This window comes from Neoarthrinium moseri, assembly GCF_022829205.1.
Source record: "Neoarthrinium moseri strain CBS 164.80 chromosome Unknown scaffold15_Wmoseri_CBS_16480, whole genome shotgun sequence".
NCBI lineage: Eukaryota > Fungi > Ascomycota > Sordariomycetes > Amphisphaeriales > Apiosporaceae > Neoarthrinium > Neoarthrinium moseri.
The window spans coordinates 314,534-340,463 of record NW_026055129.1 but is presented as its reverse complement, the minus strand read 5'-3'; the positions used below and the strand labels follow the sequence as shown (position 1 = coordinate 340,463).

Sequence of the window (25,930 nt, the reverse complement as noted above, 5' to 3'; positions counted from 1 at the left end):
AACTGGTTATGATTATTCGAGACAATTTTGAAAGTGTTCCACAAATGTGAGGTGATGTAGAGCTACACACGATTCACTCCGCGGCTGGTTGTCGCCCGGCGACTTTGCGTTACTCGCTTGGCCGGTGGCTGCCTTGGGCTTTTTCGTCGTCCCCGGCAACAGGTAGAAAGCGCCTTCACGGTATCTTGTGAGCTATCACGCATCAATTCTCACAAGAAGCATATTCAGTGGTGCACTTGACGAGAATCATAACCTGGGCTGCCCTATAAATTGCCATGGGCTGGCTGCTCATACAGCCGCTGCAACGTATCAGAACTGTTTCCCACGTGGCTTCCCGCCTAACATCCACGATTCTGCATCCAAATGAGTCGAGTAACTGCGAGATTTTACTCTCTATGGAAGCTTTATTTCATCTCGATCGGGCCACAGCTATGGCAAAAGTGGCAGCTTGCCAACCTCTCTGTCCCTGCGATATCCGCGACTGCCTTCGAGAAAAGACAGTTCCGTTTCTCACAAGCTCTGATCCCGACTGGAACGTGTACGTAAAGACGTACAACATTCGCCTGCCATATGAACCGTGCTTGATCGCTCTCCCCGAGACTCCGGAGCAAATCGCTGGGGCTGTCGTCTGCGCGGGTAACCATGGTATACAGGTCCAATCCAAGTCCGGTGGACACTCTTACGCCTCTCTCAGCAACGGGGGTAAGGATGGTTCCATGGTAGTACACTTGGACAAGTTTCAAGAAGTCATTGTTGGCGATAAGGGAATTGCCAAAGTCGGGGGTGGAGTCCGGCTGGGACCCCTAAGTCGGGCAATTTACAATCAAGGGAAACGAGCACTCGCTCATGGGACATGCTCTGCCGTGGGAATCGGTGGCCATTATACACACGGGGGATATGGCCATTTTTCAAGAGCTTGGGGTCTCGCCATGGATCAGATTGTCGCACTTGACGTCGTTCTTGCTGATGGCACCTATGTTCATGCCGATTCTGGCAGGAACCCAGAAATCTTCTATGTAAGTCCTACAATCCAATCTTAAATCTTGACTAAATAGGCGGGTGGCGTTTCAACCAAATTGACATAAAATTCCCTTGAGTAGGCCATGCGGGGTGCCGCAGAAATGATAGGCATCGCGGTGTACTTTTACCTTCAAACCCACTCAGCCCCTGAATCTGTCGTCAAGTGGGACTTTGACCTATCGCCTGCAGCACCAACGAGCAACGTACAAGCTGCCGTCGACACAGTCCTACATGTTCAGGACTTTGCTCATAACGCTTCAGTTGTAGATCGCAAGCTCTCATTCGGCCTCGTCTTCACCAAAAACGGCCTTGGCCTGGGAGGCACGTACCTGGGCAGCATTGATAAATTCACCGATTCTATTGCTCCTGCACTGCTACAGTATCTTCCCATCACCCCTGATAAATTCAACATACGAGAGGTCTCTTGGCTGGAAGCGCTGAAAATATTGGGTGGTGACGATCTAACGGTGCCGCCTATGAATCAGGCCGCCTGTAGCAACTTTTATGCCAAGTCAACCACCGTTGCGGAACCTGGCCTCTCCCGCGAGAGCGTCTTGAGTTATGTTAAATTTATCGCAAACGAGGGCCAGCGGGCTCCGGAGGGAGTACATTGGTATGCCATACTGGACTTATACGGCGGCACGGACAGCCAGATCAACGACAAGAGCACACTGGCATTACTGCCACCTGCGGCATTCGGAGACCGGAACCTCGTGTGGGTTGCACAGTACCAGGCATACGTGAACAACGATTGCGAATTTCCCAATCGCAAAGGTATTGCGTTTGTCAGTAGCATGAGCGAAGCCTTGACAGCGGGTATGAGCTCCAGCAATGTTGGTGCCTACGTGAACTACGCCGACTCTGAGTTTGACCGCGACATGGCGCGTGAGATGTATTACAGCACCTCGACATTTCAACGACTGAGAGACATTAAGCGAACGATTGACCCGAGGAACATCTTTGCCAATCCGCAGACTATTGATCCTCGTCTGTCCTGAGACGCTGCAAAATATATTAAAGATAAATGTGCTTATCTTACAATGTCGCAGCCGATGCGAAGCACCATTCAAGACATAACTAAGTAGTCCAAGCTCGGCTATAAAAATGGTTATGGCGTGGAGCAAGGTGCATTGTTATTTTATTCCGTGAAAGAATTTTGTCATGAAGTTCATGGATCGTTTACAAGCACGAAAAGTTTCATTCTTCTTCTTTTTGTTCTCTATCTATCCGGCCCACGCGCCCCACCCCCTTCCTTCACTACCATGGAATTTTGCTTGGTGTAGTTTGGGTTTCCTCGTAAAGTTGGTTCTAGTTCCTGACTTCCCAATGAAATTATTCCACCAGCCTATGCATATTGTTTCCCCTGTGGCAAACAATGCATCATGATTTTCTTGGTTGAAATTTGAGATCATGAGGTCCTTATGCGTCCGAAAACGGTCGTGCTGTTAAAGAGACATATCTAGGAGTAGTAGCGAAATTTTGAGGACAAAGCACAGGGTTGACACCCAATAGCGTGCCATCAAAACCACCGAACCGATTATTGCTTGCTTTGCTTTGCTTTTTTTTCACTCACGCTTTTGAACCGAATAGTCGTCAATATGAACCAAGCTTCGGCAAATCCGCCGCCTCATGTGGCTCCCAGGAGTCGATACAATACAAGAGACCTTGGTGACGGCACATCGGATACTCAGCTTCCTCGCACTCTACTCCTGTATGTCGAAAACTGGGATGGACACTCGTTTCCTAATTTTAAGCTGTCAGATTTACAGGAAATAGGCATCGATGATACAAACTTCGCCAGTGAAAATACAGGCAGAAGAATTGTTGGCAATTTTACTGTAGGAGGGCGAGATGCGGCCCTCTTTCTTGCGGAGTACGACAGTACCATTGATTTTGCCAAAGCTTTAGTGGTTGAGAATCAAAACTTGCGAGGTGGAATCGATAGCCTTGGAGCACAAGTTCGAACTTATGAAAGTATGCTTTCGATTACGGATCGAATATTTAGAAATGAGGTGGGAGATACACTAGCAAATGGGACAGGCACGACTGATATGGTTACCTTGCTCTCCGAATCTCACCAGAAATGGGCCAAGATTCGTTTCCGCACTTGGTTTCAGGGCATCCGGGTAGATCCATATTGGCAATATCCAACGACTAACGACCCACCAGTGGCTACAACGGCAATTGATGCCAACGAACTGGCCCATGAAGCAGATCTAAGTGGTGATTACCTCCTAGCGAGAGGTCACAAGCTGTGGAGTGTATGGGATCCTCAAACAAGGAATCCACTGGATGCAAACAAGACGATGCAGATGTCCGCCGCGGTATTCGCCTATTCCTATGGACTGAGTATAGATGAGGCTGGCCTTCTGAGTAAGTACCAATTCAGATATATGATACCATTCTGAGCTGAATGAGCAAGTCTACCAAGCACTACAAGATCTCTCTGGTCCAAACTTGGTTCGCCTGACCGAAGCCTGCCGCAGGGCTATCCACGTTATCAATTCATACGTATCTTGGAAGGACAACACGAGGTTTGGTCAGCTTGGTAATAGCAATGCGGCAAACGACTGGCATGCGGCCTGCAGCAACGCTGAGAGTGCTTACCAGAGGTATCTTGACGCTGTCATCGATGTCGTTTGTTCACTGTCCAACAAAGACTTTGGGACAGCCTCAACTCATGTGACCAGGCTAAGTACAGAGCAAACAGCTCTGGAGACTGCTGTAAAAAGCACTACATTCTGGACTAATCTACGTCGAAACGATAGACGGCTTCTCAGAGGCTTTCCAGTCATACCCAGAACCGACCGGGGCTCCTCGGTCCCACCCATTGTGATGCAGTCCTTCTTCCCCGATCCAGGACCGAGGGTCGCCCCCCGACGAAGACCGCAGAATCAGCCAGCCACGATCATAAGACTCACTCCACTGGGTCAAACACATTACGGCTCGGTCCCTGTTAATAGGCCGCCACGTGCGGTGCAAAGAACGACAGCGCCAACTGGTGGGCAAACAGGCCCATTGCAGCAAGGCACTCCCGCAGCGTCGCAGTGGACAACAGTTGGAAGAGGTGGGAGAGGCGGAAGAGGCGGAAGAGGTGGCAGGGGTGGTAGAGGTGGCAGAGGTGGAAGAGGTGGAAGAGGTAGAGGTGGAAATCGTCCCACAGCCAGGAAGGCCATCGTCTTCACTCCTGACTCTATCGAGTCTGAAGATGCGGATATATATGGTGGCGTTGACAGAGGTTCCGACAATCTTTGGGAAACCAACCACGCAGGTATCGAGTCAGAAGATTGTTTTGGGGAAAGAAGCCCTCCAAGGACACTGAAGCGTAAAGCTGAGGTGGAAGGCGAGGTCCAAGGAGGTGGAGCGCCCGCTGGGAAGCGTAGAGTCATATTGGCTCCCAAGGATCCTCGGAAGTGAAGTAGGCTCTTGAAACATGGTACATGGTTGTTCTCTTCCTGTGTGCGGCGATTAACAGAGAACCATCCATCAAGGCCAAGTCTTGTGATTGTAGTGTAGAAGGTACGAACATGTGTTAAAATTGTTTTTTGTGTGTTGTTTGCTTGACCTAGTGAGACCGGTCAGCGGTGTCCTCAAGAAACGGAGAAGTATGAGGACGATCATCGGTATCCAAATAACTACGCCCTCTAGTGAACTGCTCGGCACGATCATGTGGTATGTCCTGGTGATAGACGATCGTATGATCTCTGAAGGGAGGCCGAAAGCCAAGCTTATCATTTTCGAGTTGGTGTGGCTTGAAGTCAAGAATCGCCAGATGGATGAGTTGCCGAGGCGCGGAAACACTTTCGTGCGAGTGACCGGCAAGGATCGCGTATCGTCCCATCGAACATAAGCATGGCGTTTTTCTAGAGACAATATTGAAGCGGGCTTCGCCTAATTTTGGATTTCAACCTTCGTCGCCAAGACTCTCGTCATCTGACAGTGCACTGGTGTCGGATTCTAAAAGGACAGCAGTATTCCACATCAGATACAGTACTACGGCCGAATGTTTATCATTCTGGGCCTGAGCTGAGGGGGATTCAAATGTCGTGGAAAGTTGAATTCCATCGTGCCAGAGCATGACTCATGACATCAAAACATTTTGCCGGTTACTGGGTGGAACAAACGTGAAGCGTGCAGGTAGTTCACGTTGTTTCCCACCGTGTCTGTGGTGTGTCAAGGGGTGCGCTTCAACTTTCTATCGATGCGAATTAAGACCTGCCCCCTCCCCTCGAGGGGCTTTCCGCTTTCCTTCGGGAAAAGCACACTAATATCCACGTCGCTGGTGTTACCTTGCATGAGGCGGTCGAAACGGGTAAGTTGTAGACCCTCTAAACCAAATTATTATTCCCGCTCAAGTCAACCAGCTTCGAATAGTAAGTGGATGCTTTCTCATCATAGATCGACACGCAGCGCATTCTTTTCCGACGTACTGTAGTGCAGGAGTAGGTGATAGCAATCGCAGACGTGCGCCTAATGAAAAGGTCAAAAGTCACGTTTTAGTTAGGGGTCAAGCAATCGGCCGCCTTTTAGGGCTGAAGGATGGGCGGCACCACGGTGCGACAATGAAACCCCCTCCCAAGTTCGCGGAATGCTGCTGATTTACAGGACTAAAACTGTAAAGCCAGCGAATGATGTGACCGAGAGCTTCGCTAATATCTTGAAATATGAGGATTGGCAATACTGGCCTAGGACGCTTCACTCCAAAGGTAATTGAACGATTAAAGGAAACCCCCCCTCCCCCCCCAAAGTATCGCTTGAAGGATTCAAAACTTTTGGTAATTTATGCGTTCACTGTATGTTACTAATCTTGGGGCCGTGGGAGCTCGGGCAGCTGAAGATCCCAATCGTCGCAGTACCCTGGCAAGATAGTAAAGTGCCTTGCATGAATGCATTGTAGGACTTGAGGAAACCACACAGCTTGCTTGGGCCCGTTGGGAAGCCAGACAGGCCGTATACAAGAACACTATCAGTGAGTGACCCAGCATCGCCCAAAAGTGATCACGATCAAGTCCAAGGAAGCAGGAAGCGTCATATGCTGTCCCGGCTATAGCGATTGACCACGACTGGTGTGCCCACATTTCATGATAACTATAGTAATCTGACCACTAAAGCTCTGTCTGAGAGCAGTGCCACCCGGAGCCTCAGCTGCTTTGCACATAGTGTACATGATGAGGCATGGTTCACCGTTCCGGCATTCTAGCAACCAGATGTGAGGAAGCAAACAAAGCTTCGCACACGGCCGGCAGAGGGAACCTAGCTCGGCTTTTCGTCCAATCATGTTAGCCTCGCTGGACAGATTTCGGGCTCAGCGAAGGAGATCCGGATGAGGAAGTGCCTGGACTGGGGCTAGTTGGGGCTTTGCTAGGGTGCTCTGGCGTTGCTTACGGCATGCGCACTGCAGCGTCACGGCACAGTCATCCGGTACAACCAGGTAGTTGTCCTATCTTCAAATTGCAGGTCAGCACGTTGCAGGAACATAGTGTCAGTATCCACAGCAACTTAGAGATGACTTGCGGAAGGATTCAGGCTGCATAATAGACAGGGACCTTTTCCATCGTGGCGCAGGCACTTGAAGATGTTGTAGAATGGGTAGTCAGATAGCGCGACCGCCGCCAGCTCCGATATCCGCCTACATTTCAAGCAGAAAAGATGTTGTCTGACGTCGAAATTGAAGTCCCAGACCTGTAAAATCTATCGTTCATACAGGCCTCGGTATACCACAGCCCACTTCAAATCACGCTACAGCATCGCTTAGCCCCCACTATTGGAACCCTCCGCAGCTTTCAATGAATGAAGTCATTCAGGCTACTCCTTACAAAGGGGCTCCTGATCTCATCGATCAATCAAGATGAGGACCGACATCCCGATCATAGTTCGCCCCTCGAAGTTGAGAAAAATTGACATAAGCATTCAGCTGAAGCACATGCCTGTCATTGGACCACCGTTAGCCAACGAGAAGCGTCGGTCAAGGAACCAGCCCAAGATGGCGACTCGCTTGAAAACTGATCGTCACCTCACTCTCCCAATGCGCGATGATAGTACTTCAGCCCGCAGTCGCAGCGTCAGTGATCGTAGCGACCGAAGTGATGACTCTTCAGACCACCCAGAAACCAGCGGTACCAGCACCCGTGAGCCCAGCAGTAGGCTTACACGAAGGCGTGCAAGTAAGCCCAAAGTGCGCACCGGTATGTTACTGTCCCAATCTGCCGCACAGCGGCGAACGACCGAGCGTCACTCTTATCAATGTAGGCTGCATATCATGCAAGAGAAGGCACGTCAAATGTGACGAGCGTAAACCAGGCTGCAAGAAGTGTGAGAACCTCGGTGCCATATGCGAAGGATACGCTCCGCCGAAGACAGCAAGGCAGATATCACGAGCGGAGCGGCCGCTTCTGCCACGCCCACAATTGGCATCCCTCGCCGTCCAGAGTGCAGACAGTCCTCTTCAGCCTCTAAGAAATCAACCACCACTTCTTATATCACCAGGTTGTGGCTTTGAATTGGCCGAGGATGACGCGTGGTACTTTTCTCTCTTCCGCAACCAGGTCGCTTATGATCTTTCCCAACAACACCAGCAGAACAACTTCTGGACGAGATCATGCCTGCGCGATGCAGTAACTATGAAGACAATTAGGCACTCAATCTTGAGCATAGGTGCCTATGCAAGAGCCTTGATGGATTTGAAAAACGACTGGCCGTTGCTCCAGGACGCAGATCGTCCCTGGTGGCCAGCCTCTGTCTTCAACCGCCATCGCGAAGCTGCGTTCAGTCATCATGATCAAGCACTGTCGTGCCTTCGCGAGGAGATCCAGACCCATGGAATTGACCACCGCAGCACCATGGCGGCAACCTTACTCTTCATTGTCTTCGAGAATATGACTGGTAATTATCATGCATCTGGAAACTTGGTGAGGTCTGGCATCAAGGTCCTGAACAACATGGGCCGCACTCAGTCAAGGAGTTTCGTTTGGCGAACCTACTGCGAGACCTTCGAAGCGCCCGATGAGATTGACGAAATGGCACATATGTTTTCCAGACATTCGATCGCTTCTGTGTTGATGCCCTTCCCACACGGGAAATCAGCGTATCACATGCTCCTCGACGACGATGACGCACTCTCCGACAATGAAGAGAATCTAATAACCGACTACTCTACGAGATCGACTGTACTGCACAGCCTCGAACATGCCCAAGCCGTCTGGGAGACTATCCTCCCAGCCTTGGGCCGCTTCTATGCGAAGGCACTTTGGAGGAACTTGAACCCAAATTATGAAGTCGACACCGATGCGATTGATGAACAAATAAGTTTTCTTGCTCGCTTGCAGGAATTTGGAGCAGGAATCGCTGTGTTAGACGCGGTTGGGCACGATGAGACCAAAGTGCGCCAGTTGAATTTTCTGGCAATGCATCACCTAGTTGCCACTGTTCTTGTCTCATGCTGCTTGGACCGCACCGAACTCTCGTATGACGATTTTACTCCTCAATTCCAGGAGGTGATCGCAAAGATTAGGCTCTACATCAGCCTGGAATCGCACACCAACAAGACCGGCTTCAGCAACGAGGTGGGAGTGTTACCACTCGTTACATTTATCGCAGCAAAGTGCCGTGTGCGTAGCATCAGACTGGAGGCTCTGGGAATTATGCGGAGTCTGCGTTCGCGTGAGGGCCCCTGGGATGGGATCAGCTTGGCAAACGCCATGGCTCATCTAATGCAGCTGGAAGGGCAGGGTGACTCCCAGGACGGGTCGGGATTAATGCCTCCACTGGAGGCAAGATATGTGTGGACCAACATGTTTTGGGATTTCGAAAACAGACGAATGTGCATGCAATATACGAAGGTGTGGTCGAATGGGTCTGGCGACTTAGAGAAGATAAACAGAGTAGTAAGTGGCTAACTGGCGGGGTTGATGCCTTATCTGTAGCACGAGGACGAGTAGAGCATTTACTTCAGGAATTCATAAGAGCTGGGACCTCTTGGAAGTTTGAGGCCTTAATGACAGCGGCTTGGCCGGGTAGCTTCCGTTCATGTAGAATACCTGCCATATATAGGCAAAGAAGACTGCGTTTGCGCCGCAAAACAGCTCGGAAGGCAGCAGCTTTAAAGTTCCTTCTATTGGTCATCGAGCATTTGCCCCTAGACCAGATAATGAAGTCGGAGCATAGCCCCCTTCGTCAGCCTCAGCTGGGGCAACATACGGGCAGGCGGCCGCCTTTGCCTCATTTCTCTGCGAATTGGTTAATGATAATGCGAACATCACATGCATGTCTCGCATAATCTATTTTTCGCCGACACAGCGTCTCGTATCTTAGAGTCCCTATGGCCAGGCTTAGCTTGCTCTGTCTTTTTAGCAGTAGACGAAGTATCAATGGACAGGGCGTGGTGGTATATTTCCTGAAAGCCACCGGAACTGACTGTCTCTTCCTGGCAATTGTAGACAGCCCCTTTAGGTTGACTGAATAACATTTTTCTTCTGATGAATACGGTATTTATCTATTTTTGGCATATCCATATTTACCAATTACATTACAGTTTCATTAGAGGGCGGCAGATACCATGTAAACCACCACGTCTTATTCACAACAGTGATCGTTTCTAACCTGGCTGCTTTTCAGAGCATGTATTGAGAGGCTGATACTTTTTTCTCGTATGCCTAACGCTTGGTTCGTTTGGAAGCTCCGTATCTCGGATTGAGCAGGAAGTACTGTGACACGACCATGCTGCATCTCCTATTCAAATAAGAATAAAGTGGTCTAAAGGCCATCACATTGAATCAGAAGCTGACTCTTACTTCGCTAGGAGTGATGATCATGATTTGATTCTCGAAGTTCTATGACTCGTTGAATCAGGAACGTTTTCATATATACTCTACTAAGAGACCAGAAATATCCCTCGTAGCCGATACATATTTGCCCCATTCATGCTCCACATTGCCATGTAGTGTTGAGCTCTATACGCTATGGAGGGAATGAGCAGCCCTGCTGCACTTCTAGCGTCAACGTGTGCACGATATCCGTGGGCCGTGAGCTTGTCGCCACCAAGATGTTATGCTTCCCACTCTCCACCCTCCAGCAGTAGCCGCCTTGTTCACTAGGGCGTTCGTCCCAGTATGCTGCAGCATCCGCGCTAAACTGCATTTCTATTGACCTTTCTTCGCCGGGACGAAGATGTACCTTGTCAAATGCCACCAACGACTTCGGAGGTCTCACAATGTCAGATCCGGTTGATGGAGGAGCCAAGTAAACCTGAATGGTTTCAGCGCCCTGCTTGGTTCCCGTGTTTCTAACTACGGCTGAAATGGTCACTGTGCTATTCTCTGGCCCTTCAATCTGTCCTTGCATGTTGACCTCTTCGATCTTAAATGTTGTGTAACTTAGACCAAAACCAAATGGGAAGCGTACCTCCTTCTCTGTTCCGTAATGGCGATCAAAGTGACGGTAGCCGACGGAAATGCCCTCAACATATTCGACTTGGCGGGAATCATATGAATCGAGCCCAAAATTTCCATAGCATGCTGTGTGCTCATACTTCTTTGGCCATGACATGGGGAGTTTTCCACTGGGTGTGGTGTCGCCAAGCAAAACATCAAGGATGGAATTGCCGCTCTCTTGGCCGGCATACCACCCCTGAAGCAAAGCGGCGACGTCATGAATCCACGGGACTTCGACAGGTACCCCACTAGTCAGGACAACAATGGTCTTAGGATTTGCTTGGGCAACACCCGAAACGAGTCGATCTTGAGAGCCGTCTGTGGGAAGCGACATCGTCTCGAGATCTTGCCCCTCAGTTTCCCACTGGGTGGTGTTGCCAACGAAGCAAATTGCTAGATCAGCCTCCTTTGCAAGCTTAATTGCCTCTTGGTACAGGTCTGCTTCCATTTCCTCTTGGTAGACTAGGCCCAGATGCGCAGATATCTGGCCTTCAAAGAGGGACAATTCCGAGTTGTTGACCTGGGATGGTATTGTCTCAATGACAACTTTGTACGGTCTATTCGGCAAGAATTCGTATTGGAAGCGGTGTTCCTCTTGAACGCCCAGGAAGAATCCCATACTATCCCGAGTCTCCTTTTCCTGATGATATATAAGCTTCCCATCAATAAAGAGCTTGGCCGGACCCATGCCGGAGAAACTGAGGTAATGTTTCCCGCATACTGATGGCGTAAAAGTAGTCGCGAAACGAGCTGATAGCGGTTTGACGACGTTGTTATTCATCATCGAAGTGAAGAAACCACGGGCATAGTGTTCAGTCCAGACCGGGTCACCCGAGAGATCTGGACTACTGTAGAAATCTGCAGTGAATCCAACATTTCCCGCACGGTTTTTGGATCCTTCAATAAGGTCTGGATATACCCTAAATATGTGAGTACCTGAACGCAATTAGTACTATTACCAATCGAAATGGACTAAGTGATAGTTATACCTTTTGAATATGTCAGCTCCACATCATCACCAAGTCTCTGTTGAAAGGCATCCCATGGTGACACCTTGTAATGACAATTCAGCGAAGCGCTGCCTCCGCCGTGAGCAGCGGCGTATTTGGCTAGAGGACCCAGTAAAGCCACCTTTTTGGCCTTTTGGGGGTCAAACGGAAGAATACCATCCCGGTTCTTCAACAGGACAATACCTTCGGCCCCGGCATCTCTAATAAGCTTCTGGTGTTCTGGCAGGTTTACTGACATTTCCGATGGAGTGTCCTGGCGGTCATCGAGCTTTCCGGTCCTCTTGAGTAGCATGAGCAGAGTGCTAGAACATCTATCAAGTTCTTCTAGCGATATATCGCCTGACTTGATAGCTTTACTGACTGTCTCGAATGTTCTGTGCTGAGGGGGGCCAGGCATTTCAAGACCAAGTCTTCGACTGTCAACAGCAATTCTCTACTCCAGATTGCGCGTAGCCAATTTAGAGGCAGGGGCAGACCTACCCAAACTTGACACTCTCTACACCATTTGTCACTGCACCCCAGTCACTCATCAAGAGCCCACCATATCCCCACTCGTTCCGGAGGATGTCTTGTAGGAAGGTAGGCTGAGCGTCCACATGCTTCCCGTTGACTTTTGGATAGCTTGACATGAAGCACCAAGGGTCAGAGTGCTTGAGTACGATCTCAAAAGCGCGGAGATATATTTCTCTTCTTTGAATCAGTGGCCAGTCGGCTGAATGTAGTGGATAAAACATACCGCAAGGCCCTATCAGATATAGTCTCATTAACTGAGAACCGGCGGGTATCTTGCTCGTTGGCAAGGAAATGCTTCACTGTGGCTGCGACTCTCTCGCCCTGCATGCCGTTCACATATTCTGCTGCTAGGATACCCGAGAGTAGAGGATCTTCTGAGAAAGCTTCGAAGTTGCGTCCTCCCAATGGCGATCGATGCGTACACACCGTGGGGCCAAGAACAGCGTAGGCTCCCTTTGTCTGTGCTTCTTGACCCAGTGCCTTGCCGATTTGCCTAGATAGGTTACGGTTAAAGGTTGCAGCGAGGGAGACACTTGCTGGGAAGCATGCTGCTGTCTTTCCATCAAAGAACTCTGCACCACGTGCACCATTTGGCCCGTCCGTCACCTGTATCCCGTTTAGTTTATGTCTGCACTTTGCGGGCAAATCTGTTGAACCTTCAGGGATGGGATGTTTAGACGCTCAATGGGAACAGTCTCCCATGTGCTTTTCCCCCCGAGTAAGCTAATTTTCTCTTCAAGGGTAAGACGTGATACCAAGTCTTGCACTTCAGCATCAAGCCCGACGTCCATATTGACCATTGTGAGATAAGCCAGCCAAACACGCTTCGCCGTCAAGCTTACAAATAGGCTATTATTGAAACGATTATATGCCCAACTACGGCTGTTTTAAGAGAGAAAAGGTGCTACAAAACATAACAGCAAGCACGGCCTCACATAAAGTACTATTGTATTAAAGTGACTACGGATGCATGTTTGACCACGACCTCGTGTCTCCGGATTCGGTCATTGCCTTCGGGACCTGCCCGGTAGCCTAAACAGCAAGCCTAAGGAACCCAGAGATGAAAGATGGAGAACTTGTGGGGTTGTGATCATTCCGCGTGACTTCGATTCAGCAAGCACGGAAGACATTCGAGTGCGTCGGGAAGTTGTCATCCGTCGGTCGACGAATCCGACCAGGGAACAAGTGCCAAAGATCCCCCAGAGATCTCCCACAGATATCCCAGAGATTTCCCGTGCACTTTTGGGCCCGCTTGGCATCAATTTTCGCGAATCAGGTGTCAATGAGGCGGATGGCGCTACGGCTTCGTCGCTGAACTATTACAAAAGTCTCACCTGGGCAGCCTGGGCGACAATTTTATGGGTTGCTGTTTACTTTCGAAGCGGATCTAAAGCAGTCCCGACAGGATGGAGATGACATTCTACTTATTTTATTGAAAGCACACGTGCGGCCATTGCGGGCGCACCAGTGGCAAGACTGTGCCAGATAGCCAGACAGTTGCCTTCAGGGGCGACACTTGCTGGGGCCGCTGCTGCTGGTCCATACAGCTTAAGCACACCATGCGAATACTCAAACTTGATCACGCAGAGTCCCGGATATGGGTTACCGGGCTGTTCGAATGCATGCCACTAACTTGCCTAAAGCGGGTGCTAAGTCTGGGGTTATAGTACTAGCGTCCATCCCCACCATGACTCCAGATTCATCTCCAGTCCCCACCCCCAGAGTGTTCCACGTTGTCGGAGTCGGGGTCTTGGAAGTTAGGCTTGCTCCGTATACTGTTGTGCAGCATGCCAATCAATTATTTAAGTGGCCCGCCTGCGCCGTTAGCAATTTTGGTGATCCTCTGTGATCTGCAGCTTCCAAGTCGTTCTTCCCCATCTTCACCAGTATAAGTAGCTCCTGCCATGACGGACATCAAAGAGGCAAGCAAGGTTGACGCGCATCATGAGGAGGGCGCACTCGAAGTATTAGAGGCTTCTTCGCGGGCTGCCCAGTTTGAGGCAGCGCAGCATTCATTGAACCGGGTTGACGCCATAAAGGCCAATATCAAACCGCTAGCATGGTGTAAGTCACATAATCTCCATATAGAGGTCAGGAAGCATTCGCAAGACGTTCGGGGGATTGCCCATTCGTATAACTGATATCAACCTCTATAGGCATGTATATGTTCTTTATCTGCATTACATGGGGTTTTGACGGCTTGGCCGGAGGTGTTGTGACCTCCATTGCAGAATTTCGGAAGGACTTTGGATTTCCATATGCTGGCGACTATGTAGTGGATGCCAATTGGCAGCTGGGCTGGCTGGGTGCAACATTGTTTGGTCTCATATTCGGTGGTTTGGCCACAGGTATCGCTGTCAATCGCTTCGGAAGGCAGCCATGCATTGCAACAGGTTTTATCCTCAGCATCGCTGGCACGTTTGTTCAAGTCTTCGCTGCCACACCAGCCCAATTCTTCGGAGGCAAACTGTTGACAGGTCTTCCACTGGGCTGTTTCACAACTGTCGCGCCAACCTACGCGTCGGAGATGGCACCTCTACCCATTCGAGGTGCAATTACTGCTGGTATGAACTTTGCCATTGTTCTGGGCCAGCTCATAGGCTATGGTGTAATGCGCGAGGCAAGTTTCTACCAAGGCAGTCTGACCTACAAAATCTTGTTTTCGACCCAGTGGGGCTTCGCTGCAGTTGGACTGCTTGTGCTGCCCTTCTTTCCCGAGTAAGTAAACCCGTCCCATCGATCTTGAGATACATGTTGTCTAACTAGAACGAGATCCCCGTATTGGCTTGTTGCCCACGGCCGACACGAAAAAGCGAGAGCCAACTTGGTCAAATTGCACGACGATTCTTACGATATTGATGGGAACATGGCAGAAATCCACGAGTCTCTTGCCAGGTTGAACCAGGAGAATGAGTCACAAGGGTCGATAGCAGAGTGTTTCAACCGAGACAATTGGAAGAGAACACTGGTTGCTACGAGCGTGTTCTTTATACAAAATGCATGCGGCAACAGTTGGGTCATAGGCTACATGAGCTACTTCATGCAGCTTGGTGGAATGAGCGCAGCCAAGTCTTTCGACACAACTGTTGGCCTCTGTGGGCTGATGGTGGTAGGGAACATGTGCGGTTGGGTTTTCGTTGAGAAATTCGGTCGGCGAGGTACAGCCCTTTGGGGAACCGTCACTCTCTGCATCGTTTTATTCCTCATCGGCATACTTGCTTCAGTTCCCACTGACAATGCAATATGGGGTCAAGTTGCTTGCATGGCGCTGTGGTCATTCGTCTATCAGGCTACCATCGGCTCAGCAGCTTGGCCAATCACAGCAGAGAACGCGACATCCCGTCTGAGGGCTCCGACCCAGAGTTTGGCCACAATGATGAACGGGCTGTCGTCCTGCATTTGGAGCTTTGCCCTCCCTTACGCCATAAATCCGGATCAAGGAAACCTTGGAGGAAAGATAGCATTTGTATTTGGCGCTGTTCTTATCTTTGCCTCCGTGTTTATCTTTTTCATGTACCCAGAAACTAAAGGGAGGACATACATTGAAATTGATCAGCTCTGGAGCCGAGGCATTTCTCCACGTCATTTCTCAAGGACAGAGCTTGTCACTGTTTCTAATGAGAATGTCAAAGAGATCTGAGAAGAGATAGGAAGAGGAAGAGTGAGGAATCGTTAAAGGTGATTTCCCCTCAACTCAGCATACAGGAGTTCAATATTGGTACTGGTACAATCAAACGGTTGAACCCTTAATGTGTCCATTAAAAAACCGCCTGACACCTTATCTAGTTATTGCAGTCCAACCCACTCCAGTCCACCGCTAGGCGGTTACCCCATCCTCCTGTGTTACTTGGGTAAACATGGCTGTCGACTCTTCTTTAAACGCGGGTTACCAGCGCGCTTTAAGCATTGCTATTGACCTTTTCTTAGACACAGTAGCTGGTACTTCATTGAATTTTTTTGGGTTCCCCAGCTTCAACTTGTCCGAAGTAGGTACGATGTTGTGTCAGTGAGGCCAAGCCGTCTTTGACGTGAGGAATAATTTATTAATGTGTGATGGCGTGGGTAGCGAAGCTAGTATGGCTGATTAAAAGAGCACGAGAAATTAGATTGTGCGTGCCCTGGCGTTATTTAATATTCAATTCGGTCTAGTAATATTTGTTTGAGCTCAAACAAAAGATCCAGAGATACCCTCGGGCATCGTTCCATTGCCCGATCGTTTCCTACATAAGTAGAAAAGTTGAGTACTAAGGGATTTGGGAAAGGAAAGCTTTTCTCATCACTGTTGCGGTCATTATGATTTGGTGAATCGAGGGCAAACCTTGTCCAAGGGTCAACGAGAATATCGTTGGAGCATGGCATGAGGGACTGCGTGGAAGGGGGTAGCACCCTTATTTCGGCTTGGAAAGCGATGAATTGACTCCAGAACTGCATTTATTCTTTTGTGCTTTATACCATCGACAAAGTCACCCATTATGCGTCATAAGTGGCGTCAAATGAGAATGCGGTATCACTTCCAGCAGAACTGGATCTGCTTTCAAGACTTTGGATCTGGCAGGGCCGAAATTTGCCCAACAGTACCTTCGTCACGTGGGGCGGAGATCGACCAAGTACATTGTGCTGCCTGTCGACCTGAACCTGACAAGCCCAAAGCCCAGCGTTGCCCTGTCCGGAAATGTAGACAAAACCGATAAGACGCTTTCATATCAGCTTTCCCAGCTTTTGGCAACCCCAGTGAAGCCCCCAGATTAGTAGCGATATTGAAAATACACTGGAAAAACAAGGGTCTCAATCGGCGCTTTCTGCTTGCGGCATGGGACACGCAATGCCTAATGCGACTGACTATACGATGGGCTATCCGAAAGCCAGTTACAAGGACGGTCATGACGTCTGGCAGAGTTGGCACTACGGACGAGTCTACGTCGGATAAGAGTGTAAAAGGGGTTTCATCTTGGTAGATAACCGAAGGATGGCGGGAAGGGATTCAATGATGTTTGTCCACTATAAAGCGGCACAGTCAGCATGTCAAGCATGCATCTGCATACACTGGCTGCTGGAGCAAGTAACAGTGTCATGTAAAAGATTATCCCAGCCACAAGATAGCTGTTTCTACTGATCGACAATTTGGTGTCTAACATTTTGGGGTGGTATGATTCATTGCAAATGAGGCATGGTGCAAACGCGCTTGACAGGCATGGCTTACAGGTACGCAGCTCGACCCAGGTTTTATACTCAAGGTATTTTTTCTTTGGGGACACAAATATATCAATACTCCCGGGATTTATGTATTCAGATATGAGCGCCTACCTCTCCTGCGCCCCAGCAAGCCGACGCGAGAGTCGCGCAAAGCCCCGCCACAGGGGGCGTATTATTGCAGTGCACGAGCCGATCGCGACGTCATCGTTACGGCCCCTAGATGCTTAATGACGAACATACCTCGCAGCCCCAAACATGTCGAAGTCTTGGACAGCCATTGTACACCATCATGCTTCATAACCGCTACTAACGATAGATTACCCAGCTGACACCTTGCGTCGTATCTGATATCCATCCTCGTATTGCTTGACTGAAATCATGGCTACATTCTCGAACACCAATACTGGCAGCAAGTCTGCAGAGCCTATCAAGGATAAGAATATCGATCGCGATGTTCCTCTCAAGGAGAAAATCGAGGCACTCAGCGAGTTCATTACATCGCGAAAGTTTGCTATGATGACAACTCGAGATACATCAAGTGGCCAGCTTGTTTCTCGGGCCATGGCACTGGCCGGAAAGGTAACCCCAACTTCTCTACCTGCGGTTGCTTCCCTTCTAACTCAGTAGCAGGAGTCCGGTGACATAGACCTAGTCTTCACCACCAATACCGAGTCCCACAAGACCGATGAGCTGAAAGCAGACCCACACGTCAATATTTCCTTCCTTGATGGGTCTGGACAGTGGGCTTCGTTCTGGGACGCATCAATTGAGACGGATCGCGAAATCGTCAAGAAGTACTACAGCTCGTCACTCAAGGCGTGGCTGGGCGACCTGGGCGATGGAAAGCATGACGGCTCAAAAAATGACCCCCGCATTGGGATCATTCAGGTCAAAACTCGTTCCGTCACTTACGCGCTGACGACCAAGTCTGCCATGGGGGTTGCGGCCGAGGTTGCCAAGGGTACTTTGACGGGAAACCCTCCCTCAATAAGCAAGCTCAGAGAGATCAGCGAGAGCGAAATAACGCAATGGAGATCCATCGCTACCTAACCTACTAGGAACAATGCTAAAGGGCGGCTTTTCAGTTATTTCATCCATCATTCATTGCTAGTTGTAAATTTAAATCGATTTGTCCTGAGGTAAATTCCTCAAAAGAAGAAAAGATAATTTACTAGTTTACCATAGTGTAGAGACGAGATGGGACGCTTACATGTCAAAGACAGGAAAATATCCAACCCTCGAGACATGCATCAAGATAGAAGGGTCAGATGAAAATGATAGCTAACATATCAGGACATATAGACAGAACTATCCTATGTTAGAACATTCTCCCACCAAAAATCCGCCAAATGTATTTATTCACACACTAGCCGAGTAAAATTTGTCGCACGAGGTCCTACAGATTGGCAAACAAAGCCGCTCCACCGAAGAGTGCAGCAGCTCCAACCGCTCCGGTTTTCATCGGCATACCAGGGTTACTAGTGCTGCTCGTAGCTGCACCACCGCCAGATGTAGCAGCTGGAACAGTCGTAGTAGGCGTAGAAATACCGCTTGTAAATGGAACCCCAGCAGTACCGCTTGAGGCACCGCTGAATGCTGGTGGAGCACTTGTAGCGGTTGCATCAGGGGTCTCAGTTGAGTTGGCAGGGTTGAGAACCCTACAAGTATTATGAGAACGGACTGGAAGGTGAAGAATCAGACAAGATATGCTTACTGGTTGATGACGTGAACAACTCCGTTGCTGACCAACAGATCTGGGATAGTCACACGAGCAGCATTGACGAATACCGCTCCATCTTCGACTGTGATGCGAAGCTCTTGGCCACTTGATGAAGTGACAGTTTGGTTCCGAAGATCGGTGCTATAGGCAACAGTGCCGTTGATGACGTGGTAGCCGAGAATCTTTGCGAGGTCGTCGGTCGACATGTTCGCAGCGAGGTTTCCAATGGCGTTGAAAGCATCATTGTTCGGAGCAAAGATAGTAACGTCTCGAAGATCTCCAAGCACTTTTTCCAAGTTTGCAGTTCGAATAGCACCGGCAGCAGCAGTGAGGTTCGACTTCGAAAGGGTATCAGTGACGTTCATGGGGATTGTAAGGACGCTATCGATAATGTGAATAGTACCCCCAGTGAAGTTCACGTTCTAAGAAGAGTCAGACGAGTCCAATACGTAAAGCCGGGCTACTAACAGGGGTAACCACAGTAGCGTTCTCCTTGTATGCGCTGAAGAAAACCACACTCCCATCCGAGGCTCTGGCTTCCACTCGTTGTCCCCCGGTGACATTGGCATATGACTCGTTCGTAAGATGCGTCGCTGCAAACACTGATGAGTTTCCGAAGCTATCGGCATAGAACGTGCCATTGATAACATGGTAGTTCAAGAGGGCAGTCAACGCTCCTGTGTCGCTGAGGGTTGCGGCGGCATCAGTGTTGTTCAGCAGCGCGCTCAATGCGTCGTTGTTAGGAGCTAGGAGTGTGACGTTTTTCAAATTGTTGAGCGCCGGGCCGAGGCCTGTACTCTGCAACAGACCTGATATGAATTAGTAAGATCCATATAGCCTTTGCTGGTGCAAACTTGATATACTATTCAGGGTGGACAAGCTCGAGTTCTGTCCATTCAGAGCATCAGTCAAACTCTGAGTAGACTGGGACGAGACAATGCCGGCCAATGCCAGAAAGAGACTGTGATAGAGATGCATGCTGATTCCGACTGTCGAATGCCAAACTTTTCTGCTATTGACAACCCTTATAGTGCATATACAAGCCAGGAAGCCACGAGCAATGGGCAGAAGTAGGATCTTAAGAACTCGCGGTCTGCACGCTTACTGCAGAGTGCCAAACTTATGCCGTATCACCGAGCTTCGTCACGAGCGTAAGACAACATAAAGTCATTGACGTCGATAGACAGGGCCAAGCACATCGGATTGCCCTGGCCGGACAAGGAAAGCCAATGAGGGATGACATTGCTGGCCACAACCAGCCTCTAGACACTCTAGAAAACCTGATGCAACATAGGCGAAAGTCAAATCGCGGAGCACTAAGTCGATCCCAAGTCCGTCCTATCCGTTGGCTCTGTCTCGTTAATCTTGCTAAATGTGGACAGTATTAATCAAGTTGGACTGCCTCAGATCAAAGCCAATTACTTCGACTCAGCTGTCAAGCTTGTGTCCTGTATCATGCTCAAGCATGCTGTCATATTTTCTCGCGGTCTTTCTGTCCTGGGCCCATTGCTACGCCCACCATTCTGCTCAATAAACCGATACCAGCGATGCAACTTACACGAAAGGATACTTTTGCGTAATGGGAATTAGGATCGAAAAATCGATGTCGTCAGGCAAGACAGGACAAGGGGCTTGGAGCGCCACGACCCCTAGCTTCCCCAACTTTAGCCAAGCCCAACGATTCCCCGCGATTGGAAAACCGGATGTGTTTGGGTTCTAATCGGGAAACAAGCTCGCATAGAAGCCCATTGCGGCTACAGACCGTGCCAGCAGCTCATGACTGTTTCTCATTGGACAGCAATAGACTCCAGATGCCGTGCTCGGAAGAGTCGGCCGGTGGTGGCTGCGCTTCAGGATTGGATTGTTTCGTAGCATCCAGGCTAGCGTTGTGGCTATGCCGGGGACTCGTCCCATTGGTAACTTGCAGTAGAGTTCCATGTTATGGCAACAAAAAAACTTGAGGACGGTTGATCTCGTCACGAGACTCCAGGGCTGACGTGGCCGTCGGAAGGGTTTATGGCTAGCTTCTTCCCCTCGAGTTGCGCAACAGCATTGTGTCCTCCCGCACGTGGCCCGTTAGGCGAGGTCACAGCAGAAATGCTATTTGAACCTGCCGATCACTGCCGTGGCAAATTGCGAATGTATATTGTAATCACATCGTTCATCGGCAGAAGCCTTTTCATCTTTTCGTAGAGATCGTGGAATACAGAGATGTCTCTTGGTTTGACAGGACAATGATTATCCTGCCTTCTTGCCGTTTGAGGTGTTGTTCGTAGTACGGAACAGTATTTGCTCCAGACTCGAGTCGCAACAAACCTAACTTAGATACTGATCCTTGCCGTGGAGGATATACGTAGACCTCTATGCGACGGGCTTCACTATGCTCAAATGTTTCAAAACGCTGAGGAGACGGAAACCTAGTTACTTTTATCACTCTACTTTGCGACATCATTGCTACCTCCCTTGATATTTTAATCTTGGATAATTTCAGCTGCTATATCATATAAAGCCATTCGATTAGCCCTGTTCTTAATGTTCTGGCATGATCGTCGTTTTGGCACACCGTTAGGAACACAGACATACGTGTGGATGAGTGCATACTCCACACAAGGCTTGGTATAAATCTTGAAATATCCGTGAATGGCGATTCGTGCGTTGTCATCATTCTTTCAATTATGAACACCCCTTTGCAAACGACGTTTTCCTTATGTACCACATTACAATCGTGCACCTAAATCAAATGCCATGTGTCTACTTTACCCTTTGCATCTTGTCAGAGCGCGCTTCAACTGGAAGGGAGGCAGCGGAACTCATTTTTCGAGATGTGAGGTCGGGGTTACACTATAGCCCTTTTACTCGTTACTAGAAGTGGGATAATATCTGTTACTTATGCTCCATAGCCTGAGCTTGAGGATTCCTGATGATTTGCGCGTTACGTGACCTGGACTTGCCATAAATACTGAAACTTCCGCTTTTCCAAATATGGAATGCAGGTTGGAAACGATACTGTAGTAGATGGTATTTCAAAGCTGTGTAAGATGTATAAACTTCGTAAGGGGTATCACATGCCCAACTCCTAACAAGATGCTGATAATATCAAATATAAATTTCGCCCTTCTCACCAAACTCATCGGACTCGCTGTCCTTGGCAAATATCCGCTCATCTCTCAAATCCATCCATGCCGATATCAGAAGAACGAAGGAAAACGTGAATATGAGGAGGCACAATACTTGTGAAGTAACGCCGGCCCGATTCTGGTGTAGCCAGCTGCTCCACGCCTGAGAGGCCGCGTCGAGGTCGATAGGAGCTCCCCAGTTCGCTGCCGTCCCGTTGGCCGGTCCCTTTTTCAAAACTTGTTGACATTGGTGCCAGATGATTTGGTTGACAGACACGAATAAGAAGCTGCCAAAGGAGAATAGGGTATTGAGGATGAGTATGGAGATCAGTATCCGTCGAAGCCATTTTTTTGTCTGAAGAAGTCAGTCTAGTGCCACTCGCACGACGACATCCGTGAACGCTTACTCTTGCCGAGGTCTTCCTCATGTAAAATAACACCACCTCAATGATTACTGAAATCACCAAGCTTGAAGCAGCCATCAATATCAATAGCTGCTCCGTCATTGAAAATTCACCGCTCCTTGCATTCGAATACGTCTTGATTCCTTCCGCTTGTGTGTGGTGCCTGACCGCCGCCATGTCGTCCCTTCGAGATAGCACACCTCCTGCCTAGAGATGTGCACAGTTGTTGTCACGGCTGCCCAGGGGTCACGTAGTATACTGTGCCTCGGTGAGTGACGTTGTGGTTTTGAGGGCGATGAGGGGCGCGGCGGATGTGTCCAGTTGTTGCAGTTCAAGTTGCGTGAGACGGGCATCAACCACGGAGGGCTGGAGGTGTTTATGAATCTTCCGCATGCGCCGTACCCATGCGCAGCATTGCTGAAGACTCAGCCCGAGATGATTGAGGATTGCCAAGACTTAGTCGAGCTGTACAAATTTAGTACGCAAGCGGCCCTTTGGATCCCTGTCACTGGCCCTGCACGGCCATTCAGTGCCAAATCTGGGGTAAGAACGAACTGCGCCAGTTTGAAGGATTTTAGGTGGGCTGACGGGAGCGAGGATTGACGAACAATGTGACGTGATTGTCTGATAATCCAATCATTAGTTCGAGGGACCTCTCCATCACTGAAGCGGAGTTCCGTGGTAAACGGAGTAAGGGCTCCTGTGGTTCTTGAATCCCCCGTAAAGCTTCATTCGAGGGTCCGGCCCACCAACCGAACCCCCAGGACATGACCCAGGTGGTCCAACACGAGACCAATTTAACCTACCGACAGCTCGCGACGTGCCAGTGGAATTGCACTACCTGCACTTCGGCTGGGACCGGCGATGGGTGCATGCAGCTGCGCATGCTTGGAATGTAAGCATACATTCTCGAATGCCTTGTGTTGTGTCACCTTCCGCCCCAACGCGCTGGATGTTCTCATGGCTTGGTTGGTGGTTTAGGGGCCCTCAAGGAGGGCTGTCTGTGGTGTGGTCGCTTCCAGGCAGACAAAAGTGCACCCGGGTGCTGGGCTTAGCCAGACTTGGCGGGCTGGCGAGGTTCATGCTGCGCCTCTGGCGAAGAGGGGCCAGCAGTGGATCACTGCATTGGTTCAACTGGCACGGCCCTGCACCAAAATAAAACCATACGAGAACTGCAGCATGGCATGGCACAGATTGGTTCAGACCTTGCCAGGCTTCGCACTCGGTGCTTGATCTTATTTGGGTGCACGAAGGAGTATGCACCTCCCGTATATTCCCGTCAGCTATTTACAACGTCTTCCAGTCGAATGACTTCTCCCATGCCGCCGCAACCTTGAGGCAATCCACATCATGATATTTGCGGCCGACGATTTGCAGGCCAGTTGGCAGCCTCACCGATGCATCTTCCACCGCAGGGACGAAGCCGACCGGAAGTGACAGGGCTGGGTGACCAGAATCTGGAAGGGTTTATATCAGCCAAAGGTTAACTTCTTGATAGGAGGTCGAACGTACTGTCAAATGGCGCTGTGTTGGAGATCATTCCTGGCGTGCGAGAAAGGAATTTCAATGGTGTCTCAGATTCCCCCAACGCTCCTGGATCTGGCAGCCGTGGTGGAGGAGATGGGAGAGTTGGCATAACGAGGACGTCACACTCCTCTAAAGCCTTGTCATAGGCATCCTGTTTTGAGGGTGAGTAACGCTGCTATTCTTCTCCATAGCTGGAGCTCAGAACTCTTACACTTATTGCCTTCATCAAGTTCATGCATTTCCCGTGTAGCTTTGCGCCGTATTTCTCCTGGACCCATAAGGATCCTAAGTAAAAGTTGCTGGCTCCGGGGCCAAGCTTGTCGAACTGGGCCTGCGTGAGTTGACTACCCACCAATTCAGCCCTGTCTGTGAAGTGAAGTTGCTTCCGTCCCTGGAGATCCCCAAGAATTCCTTGCCTTGTACCTGCGAGTTGCACCGCGCACATCCATACCGTCGGCGCCTCCTTATGGAGTGGTACGGACACTTCAGAGACGGTGGCACCAAGGCTGGCGAACTTTTCAATTGCCGACTTTACGGACCTCTCCACATTTGGGTCCATTCCTGCGATGTCGAATCCTTCTTTCAGGATCCCAATCTTCATCCCTTCTAACATCTTCGAGGTCTCTCTTGCGGCGACAATACCGACAGGTTCCACGAATTTGAGTCTCTCTCCCTCGAGGCCGAAGGGCGGTTGTCGGTCGTCCCAGCCATCTGGGCCTGCGATGGCTTCGAGGAGTAATGCACAATCTCGGACATTCTTGGTCATCGGGCCTACATGATCTAGGTGTGCATCCAAGCTGAGGATACCGGTATAAGGCACCTTTACGGCAAACAGAGGTCAGCACTTACAGTTGGCGACGTATACCTCTTGAGACAGCATAAAAAACAGACCAAGGTGGATAGCTGGAACTCTGGGGGTTACATACCAAGCCACAGGTAGGCTTGAGTCCTACGATGCCGCAAGATGATGCGGGAATCCGGATGCTCCCACCTTGGTCACAGCCAATGGCAAGATCAACGGAGCCGATTGCTACCAGGCGACCCGAGCCGCTGCTTGACCCACCGGCATTATAGCCATCAGCATATGGGTTATGGACCTGGCCGGTAATGGCCGTGGCTGACATCCCCTCGCAGCAGGAATTCTCGCAAGCTGGTCAAAGTTCAGTATGAAGATATAGTTCCAACACTCGTACTAACCTGCTTTCCCCAAGATGATACCTCCGGCATCCATGATCCTCGTAGCAACGGTTGCATCGATTTCCGGTACCCACTCAACCATATCCGTCCCATTGGTGCACGGTACACCAGCGAAAGCCATGTTGTCTTTCAGAGCTACTGTGCGACCTTGCAAGAGGTCATTTTTGGGGGTTGTGCATTTGGCTGTAACCTTTAGTTATGTCAACCTTTGTCTTATACAGGAATATCGATAGCAGACAGAATGAAGCTCACTTTTATCGCCCATCCACCTCCCTCAGTGTCCTTGGGCACGTGAATGTCCGTACGAGGGTATTTCTCCAGGTCTGGGCAAGGTATACCAGGCTTGTCGTCAGGTAGAGAAGCGATCGCTGCATCGAGGCCGCTGAGTAATTTACTGTAGTCTTCCAGCAGAGGAGGTGACAGCGAAAGGCCAGCCTGGGACAAGATAGGTTTCAAGTCCTCAGGCGCCACCCTAAGTGTCCCTGATCCCACTCGCAGCACTGACATAGTTATAACAATAGTTTCCTGGTTGAGGATTTCAAACCAGAGGAGCGGTTGTAGAATATCAGAGGTGGACCAGAGTCACTTGCTGCCTTGGACTACATCCACATCCTGCCCCGCATGGCTTGGCAGCTCCGACAGACTCATTCCTTATCAGGGCTTCATTATGCTAATTGGGTCCTGGATGCCCTATCATTGGGTCAGCTTCGCAGTGAGCTTACTCTGATCGTGATTCGTTGATCTTTAGACAGACCATGTCCCTCACCCCCGGCTCCTCCGACATGTATGGGTCCCTTCCGTG

General features: G+C 49.8%; 8 protein-coding genes across 8 annotated transcripts; 5 read left to right on the top strand and 3 right to left on the bottom strand.

Annotated features, from left to right (window-relative positions):
• Positions 1 to 431: 431 nt before the first annotated feature.
• Positions 432 to 2,018, top strand: JN550_005130 (uncharacterized protein; the record flags this gene model as incomplete). The annotated part of the gene is made up of 2 exons (XM_049316723.1): positions 432 to 1,016; positions 1,101 to 2,018. The coding sequence occupies 2 exons, from the start codon at positions 432 to 434 to the stop codon at positions 2,016 to 2,018; spliced, it is 1,503 nt and encodes a 500-aa protein (XP_049172931.1).
• Positions 2,019 to 2,618: 600 nt separating this feature from the next.
• JN550_005129 (uncharacterized protein) lies at positions 2,619 to 4,437 on the top strand (the record flags this gene model as incomplete). The annotated part of the gene is made up of 2 exons (XM_049316722.1): positions 2,619 to 3,393; positions 3,443 to 4,437. The coding sequence occupies 2 exons, from the start codon at positions 2,619 to 2,621 to the stop codon at positions 4,435 to 4,437; spliced, it is 1,770 nt and encodes a 589-aa protein (XP_049172930.1).
• A 2,431-nt stretch (positions 4,438 to 6,868) lies between these two features.
• JN550_005128 (uncharacterized protein) lies at positions 6,869 to 8,915 on the top strand (the record flags this gene model as incomplete). Its single annotated transcript, XM_049316721.1, has 2 exons — positions 6,869 to 7,205; positions 7,321 to 8,915. 2 exons carry the CDS (start codon positions 6,869 to 6,871, stop codon positions 8,913 to 8,915), a joined length of 1,932 nt encoding a protein of 643 aa, XP_049172929.1.
• Positions 8,916 to 9,975: 1,060 nt separating this feature from the next.
• JN550_005127 (uncharacterized protein) lies at positions 9,976 to 12,771 on the bottom strand (the record flags this gene model as incomplete). Its single annotated transcript, XM_049316720.1, has 5 exons — positions 9,976 to 11,384; positions 11,438 to 11,868; positions 11,939 to 12,145; positions 12,195 to 12,577; positions 12,727 to 12,771. 5 exons carry the CDS (start codon positions 12,769 to 12,771, stop codon positions 9,976 to 9,978), a joined length of 2,475 nt encoding a protein of 824 aa, XP_049172928.1.
• A 1,104-nt stretch (positions 12,772 to 13,875) lies between these two features.
• JN550_005126 (uncharacterized protein) lies at positions 13,876 to 15,611 on the top strand (the record flags this gene model as incomplete). Its single annotated transcript, XM_049316719.1, has 3 exons — positions 13,876 to 14,035; positions 14,128 to 14,689; positions 14,744 to 15,611. The coding sequence occupies 3 exons, from the start codon at positions 13,876 to 13,878 to the stop codon at positions 15,609 to 15,611; spliced, it is 1,590 nt and encodes a 529-aa protein (XP_049172927.1).
• Positions 15,612 to 17,542: 1,931 nt separating this feature from the next.
• Positions 17,543 to 18,214, top strand: JN550_005125 (uncharacterized protein; the record flags this gene model as incomplete). The annotated part of the gene is made up of 2 exons (XM_049316718.1): positions 17,543 to 17,743; positions 17,795 to 18,214. The coding sequence occupies 2 exons, from the start codon at positions 17,543 to 17,545 to the stop codon at positions 18,212 to 18,214; spliced, it is 621 nt and encodes a 206-aa protein (XP_049172926.1).
• A 346-nt stretch (positions 18,215 to 18,560) lies between these two features.
• On the bottom strand, positions 18,561 to 19,862 carry JN550_005124 (uncharacterized protein; the record flags this gene model as incomplete). Its single annotated transcript, XM_049316717.1, has 4 exons — positions 18,561 to 18,822; positions 18,879 to 19,306; positions 19,353 to 19,693; positions 19,748 to 19,862. 4 exons carry the CDS (start codon positions 19,860 to 19,862, stop codon positions 18,561 to 18,563), a joined length of 1,146 nt encoding a protein of 381 aa, XP_049172925.1.
• A 3,829-nt stretch (positions 19,863 to 23,691) lies between these two features.
• On the bottom strand, positions 23,692 to 25,635 carry JN550_005123 (uncharacterized protein; the record flags this gene model as incomplete). The annotated part of the gene is made up of 6 exons (XM_049316715.1): positions 23,692 to 23,861; positions 23,917 to 24,082; positions 24,143 to 24,751; positions 24,858 to 25,081; positions 25,129 to 25,318; positions 25,381 to 25,635. 6 exons carry the CDS (start codon positions 25,633 to 25,635, stop codon positions 23,692 to 23,694), a joined length of 1,614 nt encoding a protein of 537 aa, XP_049172924.1.
• Between the last annotated feature and the right edge of the window lie 295 nt (positions 25,636 to 25,930).